The 26,913-nt window shown below is 37.1% G+C and overlaps 1 protein-coding gene across 1 annotated transcript in view; it reads right to left on the bottom strand.

The window, feature by feature from the left end:
• The window catches only part of AKAP6 (A-kinase anchoring protein 6), a 470,308-nt gene that overhangs the window by 269,186 nt on the left and 174,209 nt on the right, over positions 1 to 26,913 (bottom strand). Inside the window, exons 6-7 of the mRNA XM_027870237.1 lie at positions 13,327 to 13,423; positions 11,703 to 11,866 (exon numbers count right to left, since the gene is read on the bottom strand). Coding sequence (XP_027726038.1) covers positions 11,703 to 11,866; positions 13,327 to 13,423 — 261 coding nt within the window. The remainder of the gene's footprint in view (positions 1 to 11,702; positions 11,867 to 13,326; positions 13,424 to 26,913) is intronic.

The following is a 26,913-nucleotide window of genomic DNA, read 5'->3' as shown; positions in this document are numbered from 1 at the left end:
CTCTACTTGTAACCTCGATGTGCGAGTGCCATTCTTTGCACTGATAGTGTAAGTTGTGGTCCTAGGTTTGGGGGAGGGAGGGCAACTACTTTTTATTTTTGTTCACATTAATCCATCTAAGTAAATGTCTCAAGGAGGATTATCTATATCTTCACCTTAAGGAAGATGTAAATCTTCCCACCACCTTCACTGATCACATAACACACCCCAGTCTCAGCTCCTAACTATACTTACCTATGCATAAACCAACCCAGGCAGAGACTATGTATTTTTTTCACTTTTTTATTTTTCTTTTAATTTTTAATTTATGGAATAAAACAAGCATTTCTGTAGCACAGTACAATAAAAAAAGAGATGATTGCATACGAAACTGCAAATCCACCATGTACAACTTGCTATTCCTTCTAAATATACAACAAAGTTATCATGTAAATTATTTTTCTTCCCTTCCTCTCTCCCTCTTCCTATGTATTTTTAAACAATTAAGAATGGCAGTGGGAACAATGCTAACCCTGGATCATTTCAGGACTATACTATATAATATATTATACTAGTCTTTCAAAAACTAGACTTCTCAAGATGATAATTTCTGCCAGGAAATTTATGTTATTTCAACTTTGGGATGATTCAGGCCTTTAAACAGAAAAAAGGCAGATCTTGCTTTGTGCCATGTTAACCAAGGACACATTTCTCACTCATTTTCCCTTGCACCCACCATAAAGGGGAGGGGAGAATGATACATAATCTGCAACAGCTCAATTTAAGTAGTTGCTGACTTAATATGTTAGTTAGAGATTCTGGAATAAACAGGAAGAGGTTTGGAAATGATAAATACTAGTCTTATTTAAAGGAACAGTAAATTTTCCACAATGGAGAAGGAACTCACTGGAGAAGAAATCATTGCTAACTATTTCTGAATATACTCGACAAACCAAAAAAAAAAAAAGAATTTTGTGGACAGATGTTTCAACTGAATTCCATCTTCCCATCATCATCTCACATATTGTAGACATTTGCCACAGTATCACCCAAATGACTCCCAGTTCTTTTGGAGAATAAATACTGCTGAAGGAGAGAGACTGATTTGCTAGCTCAATGTCATGTAAACTTTAGTGACCGATATGAATTAAAATAAGGCAAAGTACCATTTGGGAGAATAATATATATTATGATGATAACATATATGTCCAATACTGCATGGACTCAGTAATTTCTAATACAGAAAACAGTATTAGGAGTAGGAGATGTCAATAGACAAAACTTCTATAGGATATCAAGGGGAGGAGCCAGTGTTAGCACCAAATGCCAGGGCTCAAAGGGACAAAGTATAATTCATTCACTGTGAGGGTTAAATTGGGAGATTCAACATTTATATGAGCTCAAACCCATTTGGATACTCCATTTCTTGGACTCTCGTTTGACCTTAGATTATACCCATCTGCCTTGATCTCTGGATTCTGACATTCCTGAACTGTCAACTAACATTTCTGTACTTTAGATTTACCCCTTGCATATTTTTGGGCATAGCCCCTTCCTTATTTGTTTTCTCGTGATAATTCAGCCTTTGCCCATATCTGAACCTCTGCTTTCTTCAGACCCTCTCACCTATAGCACCTGGACAGTCCACCTGTCCTGTAACTCTAACTACCCCTAGCTGGGCTCAGGGGACATAGTACAGCACATATAATTCCTTATGCATTTTAGCAGAAAATTTTCTGTTGTAAAAATATTTTTTATATTGGCAAGATGTGTGAGGAAGAGGAAGAAGATTTTGTCTTTCACTCTAATAGGATTATCATGGATGGATCAGGCCAAATCAAATCAACAAACATTTATCGAGCCCTCAGAAAATATATACAACACTACACTAGTCTTTGTGAGAGAATTGGAAGAAGGCAGAAGTCTCTGACCTCAGGGAGTTTAAATTAAATAGCATTACAAGATTAAAATGTCAGTTATATCCAACAACTTATGAAGTCATAAGATCAAAGAATCACAGACCTAGAATGTGAAGGAACTTCATGAACTATCTAATTCAGTATCTTCTTTTTACAGATTAGAAGCCTGAGGTCCAGGAAAGTTAAGTAAGTTGGTCAAAGTCATGCAGATAGTAAACATCCAAGGTGGGATGTGCCCAGGTCCTCTCATTCCAGGGATCTTTCCATTATATCAGACTCCTTCCTCAAGGCAGAATATGGCTAATTGCTAGGTATGTGGCGTAGATAATTAATACTGTAGGAGTTGATGTCAAAGATGATCTTGAGGTTTGGGGAATAGGAAAAAGGTAACACCATTAAATACAGAAATCATAAAGCTGATATTAGGGGCACAATGCAGAGTTGCTCAATGATCACTTTTCTTGTTCCTTAATTGTATAAGGATTTATTGAGGAATACTATGTTCTCAGCACTGTGCTAGGCTTTATGAGTACAATTAATTGACATACAAGACTCTCCATTAGTTTTTAGTCTCCCTGGTAGGACGAGACAGTGTCATGAAACCATTCAGGAATAATATAAATGGCTTGACGACACTGAAAGTCATTTCTTGATTCAATCTCTGAAACTGGGTTTATCTTGGGAAGAATATAAGAGCACCAAATAATCTTACCACCAACTTCTGTTACTGTATTATAGGGATGAGGGACCTAAAACACTGATCCCACTGAGTTAGCACCTAAGGCAATAGGCAATGTACTACTTACCTAACATATATGCTTCCTTTTTTGCTTTTCTCTTTTCATTTCTTTTATCTTCCCCTCCTCCCTTTCCCCTCCTCTTATTCCTACTCAGTTCCTTTTTTTTATTTTTTCTTCCTCTTTCTCCTATTCTCACCTACATGAATTCCTTAGTCACACTGGTGAGGAAGTGAAGGAGGAATTAACTTCCTCTACAGAATGGTAATAGTTAGCAAAAAAATAAAAAAAAAAAAAAAGGAATCCTCACAACCTTAGGAAAAATGGCTTGAAAAATTAAATAAGCGGCTTTCCTAGGCATGGGACCAAGGCCTTCAATATGGTTAATAATGCCTCCCATTAGTCAACATCTTCATTTAGTAGCTACAGGACAAAAAGGCTATTTTTTGTCACTAAAGGATAGTTCCAATACCTTAAAAATGAAACCCGTGTTTACTTTAGCTATATCAGCAACGCTCTAATTAATAACTATGTAGTCTTCTGAGTTTAGACAGCAAGTGAAAAGGAGAACTTAGACATTGTAATGCCGTCCTACTTGTCCAGATGAGATAATGACTCTAGTCTTTGTGTATGAGAACAGTTAATCAGGCATTTGAAGCATTCATAGTGTCTACGTGAAAATACCCATCTCATTTGAAAGCTGCCATTTTATAAGAAGTCCTGTGTGACTTAATAAACACAGTCAAAGCAAAGTAATCCCTTTAGCACATGCTCTCCCTGTTTCTTTGCCAGAAAAAACACATTCCAGGAAAAAGCCTAAATCACACATACTGAGGTAATTGTTTCACACCTTCAAAGAACTGACGATTATTAATTTTAAACCGTTCTATTGTATGCAATTCCCCGTCTTCCACTCTCCTTTTCGGGGTATTTAACAAATGCCTATAGAAGCAAAAACACTGCATTCTAATCTCAATGTGGCACCATTTCCCCACCTCTCCCTATGCCCCCAGAAAAAAGAAAACACAAGAAAACCCTAGAAAACGCAGCTTGAGCATATCACATTGACTTTAAAATTACTGACATTATTATAAAAAATAGTAATTTTCTGATGGATTATTTCTGCTTTGCATGGTTTTAAAATTCACACATAATCTATTGTACGTTTGTAGCTATGGATATTACAGAGTAGAAATGAGGCACCCTTGGATTAGGTTGAAGAAAAAGTAAACTACCTACTCACGTAATTGACATTTCTTGGTATTGATTAAAGACACCAATGAAATTCACTCACACAGTCTTGCTGCACCAAATGTTATCCTTTTAAGGCTTCCAACAAGAGCAGTACAGACTGAACAATCAGGATATACTGGGGTCTATATCTAGATAGGGCCTACTATTAGCTTTCCTTCCTATTATCTTTTCCCATTCCCTCAATGATTTCTCAAACACCTTGTCACATTGAAAGACTAAGGAGAAAAATCTATAGGTTTCCATCTTCATCTTAGATCTCTCCACCATATCTGATAACATGCTAATTTAATGTTGCCTCAAGGAAACTAGAGGAACTAATACGATCTTTTATTGTGTGTGTGTGTGTGTATGTGTGTGTGTGTGTGTGTGTGTGTGTGTGTGTGTTGGTGGTGGTCATAAATTTAGTAACCACAACTGATCTGCCCAGTGGTAATTCATTTTCATTTCTGTTTGCGAAAAACTCTTTTTCAAGAAAAAATGCTCTTCTCAGAGGAAAAGGGAAGAAAAACACCCAAGGACTGGTATAGAATCTACAAAAGACAGAAATAGGCATCCCCTGGTACCAGACCATTTAATTCAGTGCTGTGTTTACATAGTTCAGTAGGAAAAGAGTAACCACTATTGTATTAGGTACTGCCTTTTAGAAAGGCTTCTTTGGGGAGTAGAACAGAATTTGGAATGCATTTGCTTGCCTCAAGAACTCTATTCCATTTCAATCTGCCAACATCCTAATTAAGATGATCAGAATCTTAGGTGATCTATTATGCTAGATCTAAGATACCCTAGCATACATTAGACAAGATGTTACATGGTCTGCTTACATTAAAGTGATAAGATGACTGGGCAGGAAGCATGTCTTACTTCATGTTTTGGGCTAGCACAACGTCAGCCTTAAATAAATAATGGATGTACCTTTGCATCTCTTCTTCCTTGCTACCCTTTTAGATGCAATTTAATCTTATGTTTTTAATTCCAGTGCCTTCTGACTATTTGTACCCTTGTCTTGTAAGGGTCTTGTGACATCTTTTTCTTTTTGCACAAAAGAAGGTGGTTACTTTACCTTGCTCATAGGAAAAAAATAAAAGTGATTCAAATATGTATATGCACATGTATATGTGTTTCTCTGTGCCAATGGGCATGGTGATTTCAAAGACCATAAATGGAAGCAGGTCAAAGGAAAGGATTTCAGAACTCCGACTAGCAGTCGATCTGTCTACTAATTTCCTTCCAGCAAGGTAGTTGCAAGGTGAAGTCTATACTGTCATTTCCTAACTTGCTTGCTGAATTCTGTAATATAACCTTAAAGTGTTATTTTTCATAGAATCTCACCTATTTCTAACCCAAAGGAGAATCAGTAACTGTCTGTGGTATAAGTTAGTCAATAAATACTTATTAAGCACCTACTATGTGCCAGGCACTCTGCTAAGCACTAGGAATACAAAGAAAGGCAAAAAACATTACCTGTTCTCAAAGACCTCACAGTCTGAAAAGGGAGACAACATGAAAAAAAAAAAACAAAACAACTACTTACAAACGGTAGATAGATAGATAGAGATAAATAGATCAATCAATTGGAAATGACTAGCAAAGGGAAGGCAGTAACATTAAGAAAGATACAGAAAGGCTTCTTGTAAAAGGTGGGATTTCAGGTGGGAGCCAGATGGCAAAGCTGAGGAGGGAGAGCATTCCAGGCATGAGAAAGAGCCAGTGAAAATTCCTGGAGTTAGTAGATGGATTTTTTTTGTTCAGGAAAAAGTAAGGAGACCAGTGTCACTGAATCAATTGCAGAATATTTGAAGGAGTGTGAAGTGTAAGACTATTGGGAAGTAGGAAAGGGAAGTAGGAAGTAGGAAGTAGGAAGTAGGAAAGGGAAGTAGGAAAACCAGAGGATTTTAGATTTGATCCTGGAGGTGATAGAGAGCCACTCTATGCAAAGTGATAGGTAGTTTGTTAACTTCATTTGGTAAAGTCCTGACCTTTATTATTAGATGCCAAAGCAATGGCTTCTCATTGCAGATGTTACGTGTGTGTGTGTACACGCATATACACATGTGTGTTTGTATATAAATATATACATATGTGTTTAAATATGAATTATATGTGTGTGAGTGTGTTTGTGTGTATGTTTCAAAGGAAGCATAAATCTCCCACTGCTGTCGCTTTTATGACTTTTCTGTGATAAGCCTTGTTTGGCAGACCAACAGTTGCCCTGAATCGTCTGGTTAAGGCTGAGAGTCCTGCACGTTCTGTTACTAAGCAAAGTTTAAGTATTCCTTCCAGCTTTCAGTTTTTGTTTTCACCATGAAAGGTCAAGAAAAGAAGGCACTGTTTCTTAGGGGTTAGGTATACCCTGTGTCTTAAAATCCCTCTGGCCCTTTGTGGTATTCAAAATTTAACATACTGAAAGTCTCGTTTCAGGTGATAAACTATCACAAAACTTGCCATAAAATACAGTGTATAATTACAAGCAAATTCTCCATTCCTGAATGTGAGTGCCAAAGCTATATTTCTAGATCTGTTGAATTTTTTTTTTCTGTTTCTCCACTTCCATGTATAAAAGACTCCATAGTCCTGGGAAAACACTTTTTTAAAAAATGAAATACAACAAATAAGGTATGCTACAGGGTCCTAGGGGAAAAGTTTCCTCAAGTCTTTGAATTTCCTCCCATTCTATTTCTTTACAAGATTTCTAAGACCAAGTCCTTTTCTACAGTCTCTCAAACGAGGTAAAAAAGAAAAATACCCCCTAGATATATTCTTTAGATTTTCTATTATGCTTCTCAGGTTCCCAATAGCTTCTGAAGTAAACTTAAGATGAATTCTAGAGTTATCTTTCCTATTATGTTTTAATTTTAGTTACTCTTTCATCTCCAAGATGAAATGGATGATCATAAGTGTATTTTGAGATGTATTTCATGACACTCTTTCCACATGACCTATTACAAGGTCATATCATATAGTAAAGTCTTGAAGCTGGTAATAGCCAGGAGAGCTGTTGTTGTTGTTGTTGTTGTTGTTGTTGTTTGTTGTTGTTGTTGCAATAAGCAAATACTGGGGGACCCCTTTTTAAAAGCTCCACTTAAGGAAATGTGGACATCTTTTTAAAAAGAGAATAATGACTACTTATGTAATATGTGTATAATGAAAAACTGTCTTCCGATAGAAACAACTTCTGATCTTAAGCTTATTTTTGTTGTATATGACAAAGAAAATTATATGTAACAACACTGCATATTACAATTACAAGCCTTGTTTGGCAAATCAGCAGTTACCATGGATATTTTGGCTAAAGCTGAGAGGAAAGTTTCTGTTCAGATCACCATTCACAGGAGTGGGAGCTAGAAGAGTCCTTGGAGATCAATCATCCACCTACTTAGACTCAGTCATTTTACAACTGAGTAAACTGAGGTTATGGGAGCCATCCACAGTCACTCAGGGTGACTCATTTTACTAAAATGGTTAAGCCAAGATTTTAAACCAAATCACCTGGCTCCAAAAACCAGCTTTCTTTCCACCATGCCACAGATGATACTTATTCCCAGACCATTAAAACCCACTTGAATCATTCTGGTTTCCTTACTAAAATTCAGTAAAAATGAAAAGTAAATTTTGGTTTATTTGTTTGAATTTACTAACCCACTTATTAAAAGCTGACTGTGTACCCGATATTATGCCAGGTGCCAAAGACACAAAGACAAAATAGAAACAGGACCTGTTCTCAAAGAGCTTACATTCTATTGGAGAGCTAAGTAGATACATAGTTACACAGAAAAAATACATAAAATAAACACAGGTAAATGAGGGGTGGGGCAAAACATTAGCAGCTGGGAAGATTAGAAATGGCTTCATGTACAAAGTGTTGACTGAACAGAGTTCAAAAGGAAATAAAGGATTTGAAGAGGCAGAGGTGAAATGAGACCATTCCAACTGTAGATGAGTCAACTAATTTAGAATTAATACAAATAATCTACTAGAAGGGAGGCTAGGTGGTACAGTGGATAGAGTGCTGGGCCTGGAGCCAGGAAGACCTGAGTTCAAATCTGGCCTCAGACACTTACTAGCTGTGTGACTCTAGGACTGTCACTTAACCTTATTTGTCTCAATTTCCTCATCTATAAAATGAGCTAGAGAAGGAAATGGCAAACCACTTCAGTATCTTTGCCAAGAAAACCATAATTGGGGTCACAAAGAGTCGCACATAAATGAAAAAATAAAAAACAATGAACAACAAAATCTACTGGAAAGAACATTGGTTGAGAATCAAAAGACACGGACTTTAGCTTTGGTTCTGCCAGCTTAAGTCATTTCAATTCAATTTAACTCAACAAACATTTATTAATTATCTTTTATATTCAAGTCACTTAATTATGGACCATTGGCAAAAAGACATAAACTAAATAGTTTCTGCCGTCATGGAGCTTGGATTCTGTTTTGCTGTTGCTGTTGTGTTGTTTCAGTCATGTCTGACTCTTTGTGAGCCCGTCTGGGGTTTTCTGGGCAAAGACACTGGAGTGGTTTGCCATTTCCTTCTCTACCTCATTTTACAGATGAGGAACTGAGGCAAACAGGGTGAAGTGACTTGCCCAGGGTCACATAGCTAGTAAGTGTCTGAAGCCAGATTCGAACTCAGGAAGATGAGTTTTCCTGACTCCACGCCTGGCCTTCTACCCACTACAGCCACCTAGCTATCCATAGATTCTGTTAGGGAGATACAAGTTATAAGTAGATAAATAGATAAATAAAAGCTCATTTGAGAGAAAGAGCAATTACAATGAGAGAATAAAGGAAAACTTCATAGAAGAGGTGGCACATGAACTGATCCCTGAATAAAGAAAAGTTTACAATAGAAAGAAATAAGCAGAGAATGTATTCCAGTTCTGAGAATGGAATGACTAAGGAAAGGGAGATGGAATGCCAAGTTAAGCAAACAGTCACTAGACAAGTCTGGTTGCAATGAGGAATGTATGAAGGACAATAATATAAAATTTTCGAAGCATGGCTCAGATTATATGATTAAGAGGTTGAATTTTGTCCTAGTGACCACAGAAAGTTATTTCAAATCTGTGAGCAGGGAAGTAACATCATCACACCTGTACATTAAGGAGATTTCTTGGCAGTTATGTGGAGGATGGTGAATACAAGCCTATATATGATGCCTCACACATTTTCTTTATCTCTGAAGAGAGAGAATATTCACCCCCCCCCAGTCTAATGCTTCACAGAAATGTCATAAGACTTAAGTGAGATTCTGATTATCCTTTCGCTTACCAACTCTACAAAAAACAATGACACTATGATTGTTATTGCATATTATTTGTCAGCCAATTTTACAAAATACGATTGTTTCCAATCTAGGAAAAATCATAAGATATTTGGTCTTTTTAAAAAAAAATGAAGAAAAGCACAAAAATTAAACACGTTATGGTGTGACAGGAAGAAGAAAAGATATATGAAATAGGGGTGCACCATCACATCAAATGAATGCCTTAGGTCAATAGGTCAGAATATGCGTTTTTCCCTAAGCCCCTAAAGACAATGTCACCACTGTCATCACTTAGCTTCTAAAACCTTTTGCATAGTTTATAATGATCTATTCCTGCAGGCAGGAGGAATAAATGTTGGAAAAATAATAGTAATTAATTTTTATATCATGCTTTCTGGTGTACGAAGATATTTAGATGACAGGCTCCTATACAAAGATACAATAAGCTAGTGTTATAAGTTTAAATCACAAAGAAACAAATTTAGGTTTGATATATGGAAAAATTATCTAACAACTAGAGTTATCAAAAGCAGAAGGGACTACCTTGGGAAATAGCAAAGTCCCCCTCAACAGAGATATTTAAGCAAAGACTAGATGGCCATTTGGGAAGAGAGATTATAAAGAAGATTCTTGTTCAGCTGTGGTTAGACGAGATGACCTCTGAGTTCACTTCCAACTCTGAGATTCAGTGATTCTATACCCTTCAAACAAGTGCTAAGTTCCTATCATAACCATCATTTCTTTTTATCTTTCATTGTCAATTTTGCCTTAAAAAGGCAAAATGATTCTAAGGATGATTCTAAGGGTTCAGCCAACACAGTGATGCCACATAATTTTACTGATCCGATGTTTCAGTTGGACAACAGGCTGTGTCCCTTCCAACCTGAATGAGATGTCCCATCAATGCAGCCTAGAGGTGATGCCTACAGTTGCTTGTTTTCCTCAAAAAGCTCTTCCATGCAATCAGTTTCTTTATTGCTTTTAGTGATGCCACCATCTTGTATTTTCTCCAAGCAAGAAATCTAGGAATCTTTTCTGAGTCCTGACAATCTTTCCTTTGCACCTGTAACCTGTTGCCAAATCCTACCACCCTTTCCTGAGTATTTTCATGCTGGACCTTTCATCCCCACCCATATCTCATGGCTATACCATCAGACTAGCATCTTGCCATCTCTCATTGGTGGATTCCCTTTTATCCTGCCCCTTAAACTTGGTTTAATTCTATGTTAAGAAGCCTATTCCTTCTACTCTTTATTCAGTTTTATAGAGTCAAACCAATGCCTTATCTTATACCAATTCCTAGAATATCTAGATTTGGGCATCACATGAACTCTCTTTTCTCTTTCAAAGATCTGCCAAAATTCAGTCCTTTCCATGATACCTTCTCCATGTTAAAAAGAAATCATGATTCTATTCCTCCCCTAATTCCAGCAAACATCTTAGTTATTCCACTTCTGAAACCTATAAATCCTTAAGCTTATGAATTATGTTAATATGATTCAGCGTGCACCCTTGCCATGGTGGTCTCTCTGTTGTAGAGCTGTTTGTTAGTAAGTCTGTCTGTATTTAAGAATGAGTTCCAAGAATATCTGTTTAACTTACTCTGTGTAACATTTAGCACAGTGCCAATCCACACATGGGTGCTGAATAAATGTTATTTGATGATGATTTAATTGCTTTGCCAATTCCAGGAATAGAAACCATGAATTCCCCCAAGTAACAATGAGCTTCACGTGCCGAGTGTGTTAGCAGACTGGTTTTCTGTTTTTGCTTATGTCAGACTAACGGCGGAAGAAGAGAAAGATACCATGAAGTAAATGCTGTTGGATAAAATCATATTTTCCACCATTTGGCTTAGGGCCTCTACTTCCAAATGGAGTAATTCTAGGTGAGAAGCCACAACACTGAAATTCCAATTGAATATTTCATTGGTTCTTTAGTAAATGCAAAAAGGAAACCCAAAACATGCCAAGAGGTATTTTTAAAGGACTTGTTGTATTCAATACATCCACCATTATGGAGAACTTACACTCTGAGCAAAAAGATTTGTTAGCAAAGCATATGACCTTCTTCCCACTACAATGACCACCCCCTAATTAGGCAATGCATCTGATAGTCATTAACAGGAATGAGATAATGAATCACTTTCTCTCTTCTTTGTTAATTTGCTGTAACCAAGCGGCTAATGGATGTCAGAGCTGAGTGATTGCACTGATTATAGTGATTTATAGTTGCAACAAAACAATTTAAAACCATTCTGATTATTCATGCTAAAGATGCTTTATGTTTTGTTTACTAAATGCTTTATGTCCCCTTCCTTCCAACTTTAATTCACCCCCCTCCCCATACACTGAAAGGCATCTTTCTGAGAAACTTAAAAGTTGTAAGTTTTTTTATTGTTTCAGAGTAAGTCATATCATTTTGTTTATATATAAAAAAGTTTACCCAGTAGAAATGAAAAGCCTTAGGGGTGGAAAGAAAACTTCAGTGGTGCCTAGTTCAAAAGAAGAGAGGAATAAGAGGAAATACAGCACACTTCAAGCCACTTACCTTGGGGCTTCCAGTCCCTTCCTCATCCTCTGCAGACACATCAGTAGCCAGGATTTCTGCTTTGATGACATCCAGAGCCCTAAGAATCCAGCTGTGTTGCCGTTTGATTTGCCTCTGTAGTTCCTTCCATTGACTTGCAATCATCTGCAGCATGTCCTTCAGTCCTTCTCGAAAATGAAGGGAGGAAAAAAAAAAAGCAAAAGTTGTGGATTTGATTGCATCTTTAGTTACTGTTCTTTACTTGGTGGGGAGGAGAGTAAATGGAAATTTAAAACAATTTCCATAAAAGTACCTTGGCATCCCCACACACACTCTATTATTATTATTATTATTATTTGTCACTCAAGATAGACTAGAAAGTCTTGCAGCCACATTCCCAGCAGGGCAAAGTCAAAGGACACCCAGATCTGCTACTCAACTACATCCAGGCATGGTTTAAAATTCTGTTTGTACTTCTTGAAGGACGTATGTTGAAGAAGAGGCAGCTAGATGGTGCAATGGATAGACTCTCAGGGCCTGGAGTCAGGAAGGCTCATCTTCCTGAGTTCAAATCTGGTGTAAGACACTTCTGAGCTGTATAACCCTGGGCAAGTCACTTAGCCCTGTTTACCTCAGTTTCCTCATCTGTAAAATGAGGTGGAGAAGGAAATGGCAAACCGCTCTAGTTTCTTTGCCAAGAAAACCCCAAATGGGGTCATGAAGAGTCAGACATGACTGAAATGACTGAACGACAACCAAAAACATTGGACAAAATCAAGATAAAAAGTTAAAAATAACTGAATGATTTCTGTTTTTCAAAGATAAGTTCCCGTGGACATCTGTATAGGGATTATACAGATAAAGTTACAACAACCAGGGAAATGAATGGGAAAAGGCAAAGCAGTTCTGATAAAAATTAGTAAGTAGACCAGAACTCAGACAGCAAGCTTTAGCATTGGTACATCTGATTAAAAATTCTCGTTAAAACTGGTCATGGCAAGCCCTAAAGATACTAGCTAAATTGTAATTCATTCCATCGTGAGGCTGTTGCATACAAGGATAAGCATAACCAAATGACAAAACTATTTTTAATTTATAATATGTTCCTCATAAATGCGTTAATAATGGGGAAGGAATTAGTTTAAGGACCAGAAAACCTACTGACGCAATTACCAGAGCAGAACATTAAAAAAAAAAATTATGTGTATGGCCAGGCATAGAAACATCCAGCTATTTCTATACCTTCCCCCTTACATCTAAAGATATATCTATAAGTATACTAATGCATATGCATCGATATCCATATGCGCAATCCTCATTCATTATCTTAATGTTATTTCCGAAGCTTCTACATCAAAGACTGTGTCAACGTGAAGTTTTCAGTGATGTGATTTCCACTGAAACTCAGCTGAACAGCAAGACCAAAATAAAATGAACAGACTATTTGGAGGCAGTATTTCATTTTATAAGTATCACAGCATTGTATGCAGTATATGAAACATTTATAAATCTTGAAGGTCAATCTGATAATGTAAATATTAATAATACATAAGGAAGTGAATATATGCAGTAATTTACAGCAATGCTTCTTCATTCTTTAATAGTCTGGAGACATAAAGACTTGCAATATTTCAGGAGGATTTACCTGATTTGTGAGATACAATAAGCTCCAGAAGTTGCTGTCCTTCTTCTACCACAGCTTCCTTTAGAGCACAATGACTGTCTACATTCAATTTAAAACTCTGCAAAAGAAAAAGGAAAAAAAAGGTAAATATGTGTACATAAAATACATGATATTTAACATTATATTATATATGAACCTATATATATATATATATATATATTCATATGTGAGTGTATCTATATAGGTACACACACATCAAATCTTAAAGTGTGAGCTAACCAGAAAGTACACATACAAAAATGACTTGCTACGTTTTTTATCAAGAACCATAGCCCAATTTACCCAATAGACAAACTAATTTGCAATAGTAAAAGCTATTGATATTTGGGATCTGGGCTCAAAACATTTCCATTAGATTAGTAAAGTGCATCTGTTTAGAAACAGCTGACAAATCTAGAAATTCATTAGGTTTTTATGAAAAGTCACATCCCGTAGGCTATATCAAGAGTAGCAGTATTCTATAAAATACACTGAATTTATACCAGAACATATGAGCTCTTTTTCTTCAGGTTTTTTTTAATGTTGGTGATAGCAGTATTTATGAAACCATAAAAAATTGGCAGCATAAAATATATTAGCCTTATGTGCACATATATAAATCCATTAATATAGTAGATGTCTGAGTCTTCTCTGTGTTTTTCCCATGCCCCCCCCACAATCAGATAGACAAGGAATTTTTAGACATCTCATTAAAATTTAAGTTAAATATTTTTCAAATATTTATTATTATTTTGAAATCTATAGCATGGTATAGTGGGCAGCTATAGTAAATAGAGTGTCAGGCCTGGAATCAGGAAAACCTGAGTTCAAATCTGGCCTCAGACACTAACTGGCTGTGTGACCCTGGGCAAGTCACTTAACCTTGTTTGCCTCAGTTTCCTCATCTGGAAAATGAGCTGAAGAAGAAAATGGCAAACCACTCCACTATCTTTCCCAAGAAAACTCCAAAGGTGGTCATGAAGAGTCAGACATGATGACTGAAATGACTAAACAACAAGAACAACAAGTATGATATAGTGGATGAAGAGCTACTCTTTGTATCATCTCATTCTTTTTATATGACTGGCCCAGTTTTTGCAGTGGTTTATGTTACTGATGATGTTTTACATGACTTTAAAATCAAATAATTCTTTGTAATAAATTGAAGTTGATTTGCACTCAACATGCATCTTTCCATTGTCTTCAGAGTCACCTGCAATTTAAATTCTTCTGATTTAAATCCATATTCGCAGCCACATAAAATCACCTGGATTTCCCATGAACAAGATACTCCGTTTCTTGATTCCAGACATTTTATCTCTACCATACCTGGAATGCTCTCCCTCCTCTGCTCCAACTACTGACCTCCCCAGCTTCCTTTAAATCCCAACTAAAATCCTACCTTCTACAGGAAAACTTCTCTGATCTTTATTAATCCCATTGTGTTCCCTCTATTATTTTCTATTTAGTCTATATATAGCTTGTTTTTAATATATTTGCATGCATGTTGTCTACCCGATTAGATTCTAAGCTCCTTGAAGGCAAGGTCCATCTTTTGTCTCTTTTTGTATCACCAGAACTGGTACATAGTAGGTGCCTAGTAAAGGTTTATTAAGTGATTGAGTGACTTAGACAATATTGGTATAGAAAAGATGAACTTTTTTCAGCAGGGAGTAGCTAGAGATCGCTGAAAGTACTACACAATTTCCCAAAGGTGATATAGAACAAGACGACTTTTATTTTTTTAGATTATTCCCAAACGGGTTTTTTCCCTAAAAAATCATGTTAGGGAAAAGAGTTTTTTTTTTTCCCAAAAGGATTTTTTTCCCTAAAAAGCCATGTTAGGGAAAAGAGGAGAATCCACAAAGGGATGCCCCCCCCTTCTCACTTGGGGCACAGAGTAGCTGTATCCAGAGCTTAGAGCAATGCCTGACAAAAAGTGGGCACTCAGTAATTACTTGTTACATTGAAGTGAACTGAGGATGTTCAGCCTGGAGAAGAGAAAACTGGTTTACAACTAGATCAGGCAGTGAAAATTGATGGAAAGAAGGAAGAACTGTTCAAGTCTTATCTTGTGTCTCTGATCTCTCTTTAGAATAATAATTTTTGTACTGAAAAAGATGGAAGAAAAATAGTTATTAAGGATCCAACTCTGAGGATAAATGAAGAGATAGAAAGCATTTAGTTCTACCCTTGATGGTTTCAAGTGACTTGGCAAGCAGAACTACATCCTCCGGTGCTGAAAGAATTGGCAAAAAAAAAAATTATTAATGAGCCATGGTCTCAGAAATTCGAAGGATCACAGAGAACAAGAGAAATAGTGCTGGACTGGAGAAGGGAAAACTATTGGCCCCATTTTCCAAAAAGGAAAAATAAGGAAATCATCAAGAAATCTAGGCTAGTGAGCTTGACTTCAATTTTTGGCAAATTTTGTATTATTAAAGGGATATTCAGTGAAAACCTAGAAACAGAAGCTGCAATCATAAAGAGCCAACCTAGTTTTCACCAAAAAGATGCTAAAACAGATTTTCTTTCCTTCCTTCCTTCCTTCTTCTTTCCTTTCTTCCTTTCTTTCTTTGTTTCTTTCTGATAATGCTACCTCACTAGTAGATCTGGGGGGAAGCTATAAGTATGACATACCTATATTGGTAGAAAAGCACTGTGACTAATTTTATCATGCTATTCTTGTGGACAAAACAGAGAAGTGCATACTAGAATAGTACAAAAACATGGATTTGGAACTGATTGAATGTCCAGCTTCAAAGAGCAGTCATTAATTAGTTTACAATCAATTTAGAAAGAGGTCTTTAGTAAGCATTTAATATATCTATGTCTGGCCCTGTGTTGGATGCCAATGGCAACATGGATGCCAATGACTTAGATAAAGGCAGAGATACACTTCTTACCAAATTTGAAGATGAAACAAAGCCTAGAGGGGTAGATAACATACTCAACAGACTTAGGATTCAAAAATATGTTGGCAGTTGAAAGCAATGGACAGAATCAAGATGAAAAGTAACAAGGAGGGGCAGCTAGGTGGCCCAGTGGATAGAGCACTGGTCCTGAAGTCAGGAGGACCTGAGTTCAAATCCAACCTCAGACCAAACACTTGACGCTTACTAGCTGTGTGACCCTGGGCAAATCACTTAACCCCAATGGCCTAAAAAAAAAGTGATAAAAACAAAATGAAAAAAAGATAAAAGATAAACAAAGTATAAAAGTGGGTTCAGAGATTCAAGTTCAAAAATATAAAATGGAGGAAGCATGTATAGAGAATAATTCTTATGAAAAAAATCCATCAATAAACAAACATTATTAAGCACTTACTATGTGTAAGGTACTGTGATAAGTACTGGAAAGTCCTGCAAGAAAAATTTGAGTATGTCTATGGATTGTAAATTCAATATAAGTGAACTGTGTTATGTGCCACTCCCAGGGGAATATGAGCTTCTTGAGGGCTGGAATTATTTCTTGTTTGACTTTGTATTCTCAATGCCTAACATGGTGTCTGGCATACAATAAACATTAATATGTATTTGTTGAATTGAATAAGGGCAGCCAACAAAGCTAATGCCATCATAGTCAAAATTAAAAGAAGCATAGCATCCAGAACTGGAGAGGTGAGTGCCTTGCTATTGAGGGTCTGCCCTGATTAGGCCTTATCGGGAGTGATATGTTCATTCTTGGGACCCACAATTTAAGAGGGATATCAATAAACTGAGGAGCATGCAGAGGAAGTCAATTAGAATGATGAATGGCTTTGAGTTCATGCAATATGAGGAATAAGTTGTTATTCTCCCATATAACATAAACTCCTCAGATACAAGGAATGCTTTATTTTTATAATTGCCTTCCAGAACCTAGGAGAGTGCCTGGCACATAGTAGGTACTCAATACATGTTTCTTACATTGAATTGAAAGGGGTGTGTTTTAGCCTGGAGAAGAGGAAACTGAGGCATGAACTTTAAATATTTGGAGCATTGTCACATTGCCAAGGGAATAGGTTGGTTCTGGTTTGTCCCATAGGACTGAACTCCAAAGCAAAGGGTAGAAGTCACAAAGAGGCAAATTCCGGTTGGAGGTCAGGTAAATTTTCCTAATAATTGTTACCATGCAAAAGTAGAATGGAGTGTCTCAGGAGGCAGTGGGAGCCACTTCCCATACCCGGAAGTATTTCTGTAGCCCTGGCCTCTTTCACCTACAAGCAGTTAAGTCGCTGAAAGGAAATACGTCAATTATTAGAAAGTCTGACCTTCTTGGTCGGGCCTAAATGGCCATGAGTCAAGTATATTATAGAATGGTTTCCTGTTCTGATCAGGAAGGACTCTGAGATCTCTTCTTGTTTTTCTGATTCCTTCTCCTAGTCAGAGTTGGACAAAGCTCATTGATTATTTGTCACACCCCCTCTAAGATATATTGATGGACTAACTCAAATGGCTATCCATCCATGTCATCATCTGGACAATATGCATTTTCATCCACTTAATTTTCCTAGTATGAATAGCAAAATTGATCTATTTTAAATAATTACAGATTTCACTATGGAAGCTTCATTGTATTCCAAGGTATCGTGTAATTTGTATCATATCATCTGCTAATTGGAGCACTTATTTCTAAACCTTGCTCCTAACAAACCATAGGGAATCCTCTTTCTGTTTGAGCTCTGCATAGGATATTCTATATAACACTGGCAAAAGCCTTAGGTGAACATATTGTATCACTAATGAGCATTTATTGAACATCCCCAGTATGTATAATAAAGTAGCCAGGCTTTTGAATAATTTATAAAGTAGGTAGAGTCACACTGGGGAAATAATATAGATATAAAAATCATAAATATGAAAACAAACATAAGAAGAATTTCAATGAACAAACATACATGGTTTGCAGAAAGGGAGCAATGTTGGTTATTCTGGAATGATTTGTATATCTGGACCAGCTTCTAGTTAGTCAGGGAAAGTACTGGAAATAGTTCAATTTTTAAAGATAATGTATGTAAATTCACAGAGAGAGAAGCAAGAAGGTCAAATGGAGTAAAGAATGGAGAGGATGTGGGAATTTAACAAGTTATTTGGATCTTCCAAGTTTGAAGTTAGTAGTTTTAATTCAAAGTCATTTAATAATCAAAATTCATCAGAGACCATTATTATATTCAGTTCTAGGAGCCACAATTTAAGAAAGCTATTGATAAGCTACAGAGCATACAGAGAAAGGCAACAAGGGAGCTGAAGGTCTTTGAATTTAGGCAATATAAGGATCAGCTCCCCCTCCCCCATAGAATGTTAGATCTCTCAGGGCAGGGACACATTTCAATGCTCCCATTTCAAAAGAACATCCAGAAGGATCCTTGAAAAATCTTGCCAAAACACTAGCAAAAAGGAGAGGAGTCACTAGGTTTACTAGGTTACTAGGATGGTGTCCGAAAAGACAGGCTTCTTCAAATTTTCTTGTAATATCATCCTTTATATCTAGGTCATGTATCCATTTCGACCTTATCTTAGTAAATGGTGTTAGATATTGGTCTATGACCAATTTCTGCCATACTGCTTTCCAGTTTTCCCAACAATTTTTACTAAATAATGAATTCTTATTCCAAAATCTTAAGTCCTTACACTTGTCAAATACAGGAAGAAAAAAGAAAGGGAAAAAAATTTACATGAAACTTTATTATGTATTTAAAAGAAATAGCAAGTCGTACATCATAGATTTGAAGTTTCATGTGTAATCATCTTTTTTTATTATACTGTGTTATGGAAATTCTTGTTTTAGTTCACAAATTAAAAATAAAATAAATAATTTTTAAAAAGACCTAGACTTTTTTTCAGAGCATCTAACTCCTGCCCTCTTTTTAACTACTGGCAGATAACTAGGTGAAAGAAAATATGAAAATTATTAGGAAATCTGACCTTATTGGTCAAGCTTGTACATGGACAAGATCAACTTTGGTACTTTGTCTTCAATCTCCTTTTGCGTCTGAGGTTTAAAAAAAATTAAATCTAAAATAGCCCCAAATAGAATGGTGGGTAACAGGGGGAGGATTGAGGAGAAAGCTCGAGCTAGAACTCAAAATAGTCCCAAAAGACTCAAAGAAAAATCTTCCTACCCAACAATTTCCTGGAATGAACCCTATTCTAGAAGTTTCCTCACAACTGTGAATTTAGCCTCGTGCTAACAATATTTAATTTACTGTTTACTTAAAACAGACTTGTGTTGAATGGTATGTAATCATGTGCTTCACAAGAGGTGCATCAGGCATATGCCTCAAAGCAGAAGAGAATGTAAAGGACCTGAGAGTAGGTTTGGTAATTTGAGATAATTGAAGCCAAGAGTATAGAATAGATGCAGCTGGGTCTGGCACGGTCTCAAGATGACGTGGATGCATTTGATGGGAAAATTGGAAAGGATGAAGTGTTCACTATTAGGAAAAAGATCAGCTTGATGCCCTGGAAAAGAACCATTTAACATAAATATTACCCAAATGTTACAATAATGCTTGATTTTCAAGTGCACCTATCAACCATTAATAATATTAACCAAGAAATCCACAATGGGTCTCCTTGGCAGCATCCCTAAGGAGGCCCATCTTTAGGATCTTCAACAAAATCTCTGACTTCAAAAGGACCCAAAGATTGCCTGAGTTTATACTCAAGGATAAAATCAGGATGTGAGAAATTTCTGCCTTTCTACTTGGAAAAACATCTTCCCTAATGCTACACAATGATACCTTATAGTCAAGAGCCACTCTCTAACTTCTACAGTATTTTCTGAAAATGTACAAAATTCTCCCAAGGCTGAATTCAGAGCAAGCGCATTGCCACGGGCAAGTACCCTAATCTCCCAAGCCATTGGTTCTAGGAGGCACCATAAATATGTGAAGTTTGGCCTTATGAGACACTAGTATGGCAGTTTCCCTAAAGATAAATTTCGGGAGATAATGTTAAAGCAGATTCTTAAAGCAAGCAGGGAAATGACCATGAAGAGTTGGTCTAGCTAAGGTCTTCTTAACCTTTTTTTGTTTCACAGACCCTTTTGGAAGTCTGGTGAAGTTTATTCTCAGAATCATGTTTTTAAAAGCATAAAATAAATTACATATTATAAAGGATTATAAAGGAAATCCATTATACTAAAATATACTTATCAATTTTTTAAAAGTTCATAGACCCCAGGTTAAGAATTTCTGGCCTTTAGCTAAAATGGTAACAGACATTTCCATGACTATATCCCACAAAGGGATGACTTTGTATAAATCCTGAGTATGGCCTCCATGGCAGATTCTATGTGTATTTATGCAGCTTGGCTGTTCTGTGATTACGCTCCCTATATAGTACCAGGGAGAATACACGCACATACACACACACATATATATACATACACACATATATACATATACACACATATGCATACAACTTTCTGAGTTCAAACCTGGCTTCAGACACTTACTAGCAGAATGACCCTGGGCAAATCACTTAACCCTGTTTGCCTCAGTTTCTTCATCGGTAAAATGAACTGGAGAAGGAAATGGCAAACCACTCTAGTATCTTTGCCAATAAAACTCCAAATGGGTTCACAAAAAGTCAGACACAACTGAACAACAGCATCATATTACACACACACACACACACACACACACACACATAAATACACACATACACACAGACTCCTATAATCAGCTCTATTGTTGAGCAAGACAATTTGGTAGGTAGCAGGAGAGATGGAGAACAGAAGCCTATTAACATAAAACAAAACCAAGAAATGCTATGCCCACTTGATAACAAAACAACCTAGTGCTTCAAAATGAGTTACCCTTGGGGAACTATATGAATATAGTAGAATATACTGACATATAAAGTAATAGGAAATGAGCACAGTCGGGTAGAAAGGCTTATAGCATAAAATTGGCTGTCAAAGGTTTCCGTCTACATAGAAGGATCTACCAGGAGGCTACCCACCTCACATAGCAGCCTGGCAACACTTTTGGAAGCTCTTGAGCTCAAGATGGAATCTAGTTACACCATAGGAGTATTCCACTCAATGATTGTGGCTGACTGGAAGGTCCTGGAAGAACAGTTAAATTCTTCTTCCTTAAAAATGTTAGTTTCTCTCCCCTACTCCTTAAATTTTGCTTTGTAAAAAACACTTTTTTCTTTTAAGTGGAAGTAGGAGGGGATGAAGAAATTCTCTTTCATTTTTTTTCTTCCCTATAAGGACATACGAAAAGCACCTGTCAGAATTCAGTATCTTAGCTGTTTCTAATGATAGATGCCAGCGGCGATCAGTCAGGCTACAGAGCCTGCAAATATGAAAGACATATTGAACTGGTGAACTTTTCCTCCCATTGTCATTTTAAAGGGATGGTATCATACACTGATGATGAATAAGGTGCTTGCTGACACTTTGCCTTCACGCTCAGAGCCAGTTCAAGGATTTTTACTATCCTGGGTAAAGAAAGACTTTCCTGTCTACAAGAGATGAGAAAAACAAGATATGTTCTGTCAGAAGCCCACAGATTCTAAAAGTCATCTGTTGTGTTGACCAAATCTTCCATGTTGCCCTCCTGCTCAGTGACTCCCCTTGAAGCTGTATACACAGCTCCACCTCCCCATTTCTTGAGAGACACAGAAGGAAAGAGTTATTTCACAATTTCCCTTATCGGCATAGCCTGGAAATCTTCATCCTCCTCTTCCTGAACGCTACTGAGGATTGTGCCTCAGAGAACAGACTGTTCTGTGGTGCTGGACTCTTAGATAAATATGGCTCTAAAATGGTAACCCAGTGGCTGGGCACATTACTTTGAAAGATCATAATATAACTCAACATTTCCTTATTTAACAACCTACTCTTCTCTAATAGGAGGTACTAAAATTCAGGGAAAGCTCCAAAAGCTTAGAACTACACTAAGACTTTTGGGACACTGTACAATGGAACGAAGTGTATTCTAAGCCATATAGTTTGAGTTCTGACTATGCCCTGTAACTTTAATCTTCTAGCTCTAATTTTCCTTACCTCTTCACAGCAGTGATTGGACTAAGTTAGTTTTACAGATTCCTTAAGTATGGGGGAAGAAAGGATCATAGGATTGTAGATTTATAGACAAATCAGCTCAAGCCAAGAGTAGAGAGAAACCACAGCATTCATAAAAAGGAAGCAGCTCCCAAAGTCCACCTAGCCCATTCATCTACCACAAGGTGAATCTTGACTCCATCTACCTAAAGCTGATGGGCTGATTATCTTAAGGATCTCAAGGAAAAGGGTTTTTAAATTTTCTTATGGCTTCACAACAGGTAAGATTAATAATTTCTTCCTATTTAAAAGACCTGAGGAGAAGAGTTCTGTCTCCTAAGGGCTTAGCTGCTAGGCCAGGGTTGGGGAACCTGCGGCGTTGAGGCCACTTGTGGTCCCACTCCTCTGCTAGGCCTTAATCTTTAACCTCCTTTTTGCTTTTCCATGTTTTGCAGAAGAGTTATCCATGGAACATGGGTAGCACACCCAATCCATGGCTCTATCAAGGACAGGTGAGTAGAAATCAGATCAAAGCAAAGTCATCCCCCCCCATACACACACACACCTCTATCTGACTTTCAATCTGCCAATCATCTTTAAGGGAATTATTGGTGTATTTTGTCTTATCTTAGAAATGACTGTAAAATTTCCAAGTTTTACTCAGGGAAGATTACCTAACAAACTTCCATGTTCCTGGGACACGGCCAGGGACTGGAATTGTGATTTCACGGGTGCAGAGAACTCCCAAACGGAGAAACTTCCTCTACCAATTCAGACTGCCATTTACTCTGCAACTTACAGTCTTAGGGTATTCCCTGGGGTGTTGTACTACTTGCCCATGATCATGAGGCAGAATGTGTCAGAGACAGGACGCAAATCCAGGTCATCCTAGCTCTGGGCCATCTCTCGATGCAACTCCATGGTGCTGCTTGTATGTGTTCACCTCTTACAAAATCACTACTTGGCTCTTATTTAGAGAATCAAAGAGTAATTGTCATGTAAACCATATACTATTTAAGGTAATCCAAATCATCAATTTATATGTACCCTCTTGACTCATGGTCTGAATCACATAATAAGTCGGTCAGTCCTTACTAAAACTCTCTATTTGCTCCAAATAAAATGAAGCATTCACATTTATCATTGATTTTATTTTTCAGACACAACAACCAACTACCCCTTCCAAGGATGATAGTAAAAGCTTAAAAATTTGAAGGTTGTTGTTGTTTAGTTGTTTCAGTCATGTCTGTCTTTGTGACCCCATTTGGGGTTTTCTTGGCAAAGATACTGGAGTGGTCTGCCATTTCCTTCTCTAGCTCATTGTGCAGATGAGGAAACTGAGACAAACAGGGTTAGGTGACTTGCCCAGGGTCACACAGCCCATAAATGTCTAAGGCCAGATTTGAACTCAGGTCTTCTGGACTCCAGGCTCAAAGCTCTATCTACTGATGCCATTTCTCATAGCCGCACTCAAGAATAAGACAAATGGGAGAAGTCCTGAATGCTCGCAGCTGTTCTTCACTCCCACTTTGTTATTTACCATTTCTGATGGTCACTGTCTTGATACAAACATTACTGACAACTCCACAGAGGGCCACAATAAGTATATAAAACCAAAAAGGAAGGTTGTAGGTCCTTGGGTGTGGCTTTTTGACCAAGACCAAGTTCTACAGAACAAATCCTTTTATTAGGGGGATTTGTTCTGTGAAACTTAGATTCAGTCAAAGGGCCACACTTGAGGACCTAGAGAGCCACATATGGCCTCGAGGCTACAGGTTCCACACTGCTGTTCTGGCTGAATAGAACATTTCGACTTCTCAAACTCACTGCTGCTGTACTCCTATGTTTCACCACTGATTAAAAAGGAGACCAATTCAGGTACCAAATATCTTCTACCATAATCCCAAGGTAGAATAATTGATGTGGAGCAACCCCTGCAGAAGTGGAGTCACCAGGGTGATGGATGGATATAAGTATATTATTCACACGTACATCTGCTAATGTAACAGCCCCAATGCAAACATTAGCACTTAAGAACATTATGTGGATTTGGACAATCCCTGGAGGACTCCAGTTCCATTAAAATTTTGTTTGGCAGCCTGGGGCAGAACTAATCCTACTCCCACATGCTTCATGCATTTTAGAGGGGAATCAAACTGCTTTAAAAATAAACTTAATAAATTTTGTGATGTCAAAACATTAACATATTATTCATACAGGCTTCATATTTTGAAATAACAATGTGAACCTGCAGACTTGTTTTTAGCCTTCCTAACGCCCCAGTAAAAACCCAGTTAAAACTCTTACTTTTCTGTGTCTTTTGCCAGAGCTGATGGCATCATTAACACCTCAAAAGGAGCAAAGACAGCATTCTTTTTATTTCAGTACTCTAGGTGTTACTGTTGTCATCAGATCCGGCAGACAAAACCCAGAATTCCCTGTGACTCAGTTCTTCAAAAACACAGCGTGATTAAGATAACAAATTATTTCAAACACTGGTTTCAAGATGGAAGACAAGCATGTTTCTAAGGTAAATGATTTCCCCAGCTCTTTACCAACCAGATTGGAACTAACACAATTTCTTTTAAGTCTTTCAACCACTCCTGAAAAGAATACCTATGCTTCTCTGCACAGATATTTTCATATGTCTAGGATAAAGTATCTCTAGGATAAACTACATGGCAGCCAAGTGGTGCAGAGGATAGAATGCTGGGCCTGGAGTCAGGAAGACTCAACTTCCTGGGTTCAAATGTGGCCTCAGACATGGCTGTGTGATTCTGGGCAAGTCACTTAACTCCATTGGCCTCAGTTTTCTCATCTGTAAAATGAACTGGAGAAGGAAATGCAAGACAAAAAACCCCAAACAGGGTTGGACACAACTAAAACAGCTGACCACCAATAACAAAAGGATTAATTACAACTTCTCAACCTAGCACTTAGAGTCTTCCACTTTCTGGTTCCCACCTACCTTCCTAGCCTTATTTCATATTATTCCCCTTCCCTCACTCTCCATTTCAGGCAAGCTGGCCTGCTCCCTATTCCATCTCCTGCTTTCTCATCTTTGCACATGACTAGAATTCATTCCATCCTCCTCTTTGGAGAATCCCTATCTGCCCTTAAGTTTGGGTGGCACAACTCAGGTGTGACCTTCTGTGTGATGCCTTTCCTGATTATTCCAGTAGACTGGGCACTATTTTGTCACATATTCTGCATTTATTCACTTATGGACATGCTATATCCCTCCAATAGACTGTAAGCTCCCTGAATGCAGTAATTGTTATTATTTAAATCCCCAGAACCAGGCCAGACAGTTCAATCAGAAACATATATCACTTCATCTGTGATAGATACATAGATACATAACAGGCTCCCCCACGGTATGGCTTTCCCCTTAGTCAATGATAGAACAACAAACATAATCTTGAAAAAATGAGACATCAGGGAATGGAAGAGAGAAAGCCAATAAATGAATACATATATACACACATATACACACATGCATATGTATGTATGTGTATGTGTGTGTATATATATATATATTTATATATATATATATATATACACATATATAAATATATATATGTATATATGCCTCTACTGTTTCTGGCCTCCAACCCGATAGACTAGGTGAAGCAACAGTAAACAAAAGACATAAGAGAAAATAAGTGCCCAAATTATCAAGAAAAATTCATCCATATTTTTCTACTCTGCACCAGAGTCTTCTCTAAGTCTGCCACCTGAGTCAGCTAGATCTATACTTAAAAGAGATAAAACAAAGAGGAAAGGGTCTCATATATACAAAAATATTTGTATCACTTTTTGTGGTAACCAAAAAAAAAATCCCCAAAACTGGAAACTAAGAGGATTCCCATCAATGGTTATTCTTGAATAAGATCATTAATTATTATGATTAAATAAGATGTGGTATATGAATATGATGGAGTGTTATTGTACTCCATTTCCAGAACTGAGGAAATAGATGATTTCAGAAAGACATGGAAAGGCATATGAACCAATGTGGATTGAAGTAAGCAGAACTGGGAGAATAATTTATAACTATAACATCAGTATTATAAAAATGAACAATTATGAGGACTTTCATAAATTGAAGAATGAAATGTACTGATCCAGGGGAGCAGCTTATACAATAACAATAACATGTAAAAACCAACAACTTTAAAAAATTCTAAGAGGACCAATGATGAAATATTCTATCCAATACAGAGAGGTGATGGATATAGGGTACAGAACGAGACATACCCATTTTTTATAAATTGTTGAGAAAATGCATTTTGTTCACATATACACATCTGTTAAAAGAAATGTCTTTATTTATCATAGAGAGAGGGCTGCTACAGATGTGGAATGCTGCATTCACCTTCAGATGAAGTCATTAGTCTTACTTAATTGTTTTTATTTGTTACAAGAGAGTTCTCATGAAGTGGGAGTGATCTGTAAGTATAATATGCAACCAAAATACACCAATAAAAGAAGAAAGAAAGAAAGAAAGAAAGAAAGAAAGAAAGAAAGAAAGAAAGAAAGAAAGAAAGAAAGAAAGAAAGAAAGAAA

The sequence above is a fragment of the Vombatus ursinus genome, unplaced genomic scaffold, assembly GCF_900497805.2.
Source record: "Vombatus ursinus unplaced genomic scaffold, bare-nosed wombat genome assembly UNPS02014794.1, whole genome shotgun sequence".
Classification (NCBI taxonomy): domain Eukaryota; kingdom Metazoa; phylum Chordata; class Mammalia; order Diprotodontia; family Vombatidae; genus Vombatus; species Vombatus ursinus.
The sequence above is the reverse complement of the archived record's forward strand: the minus strand, read 5'-3'. Positions and strand labels throughout refer to the sequence as shown.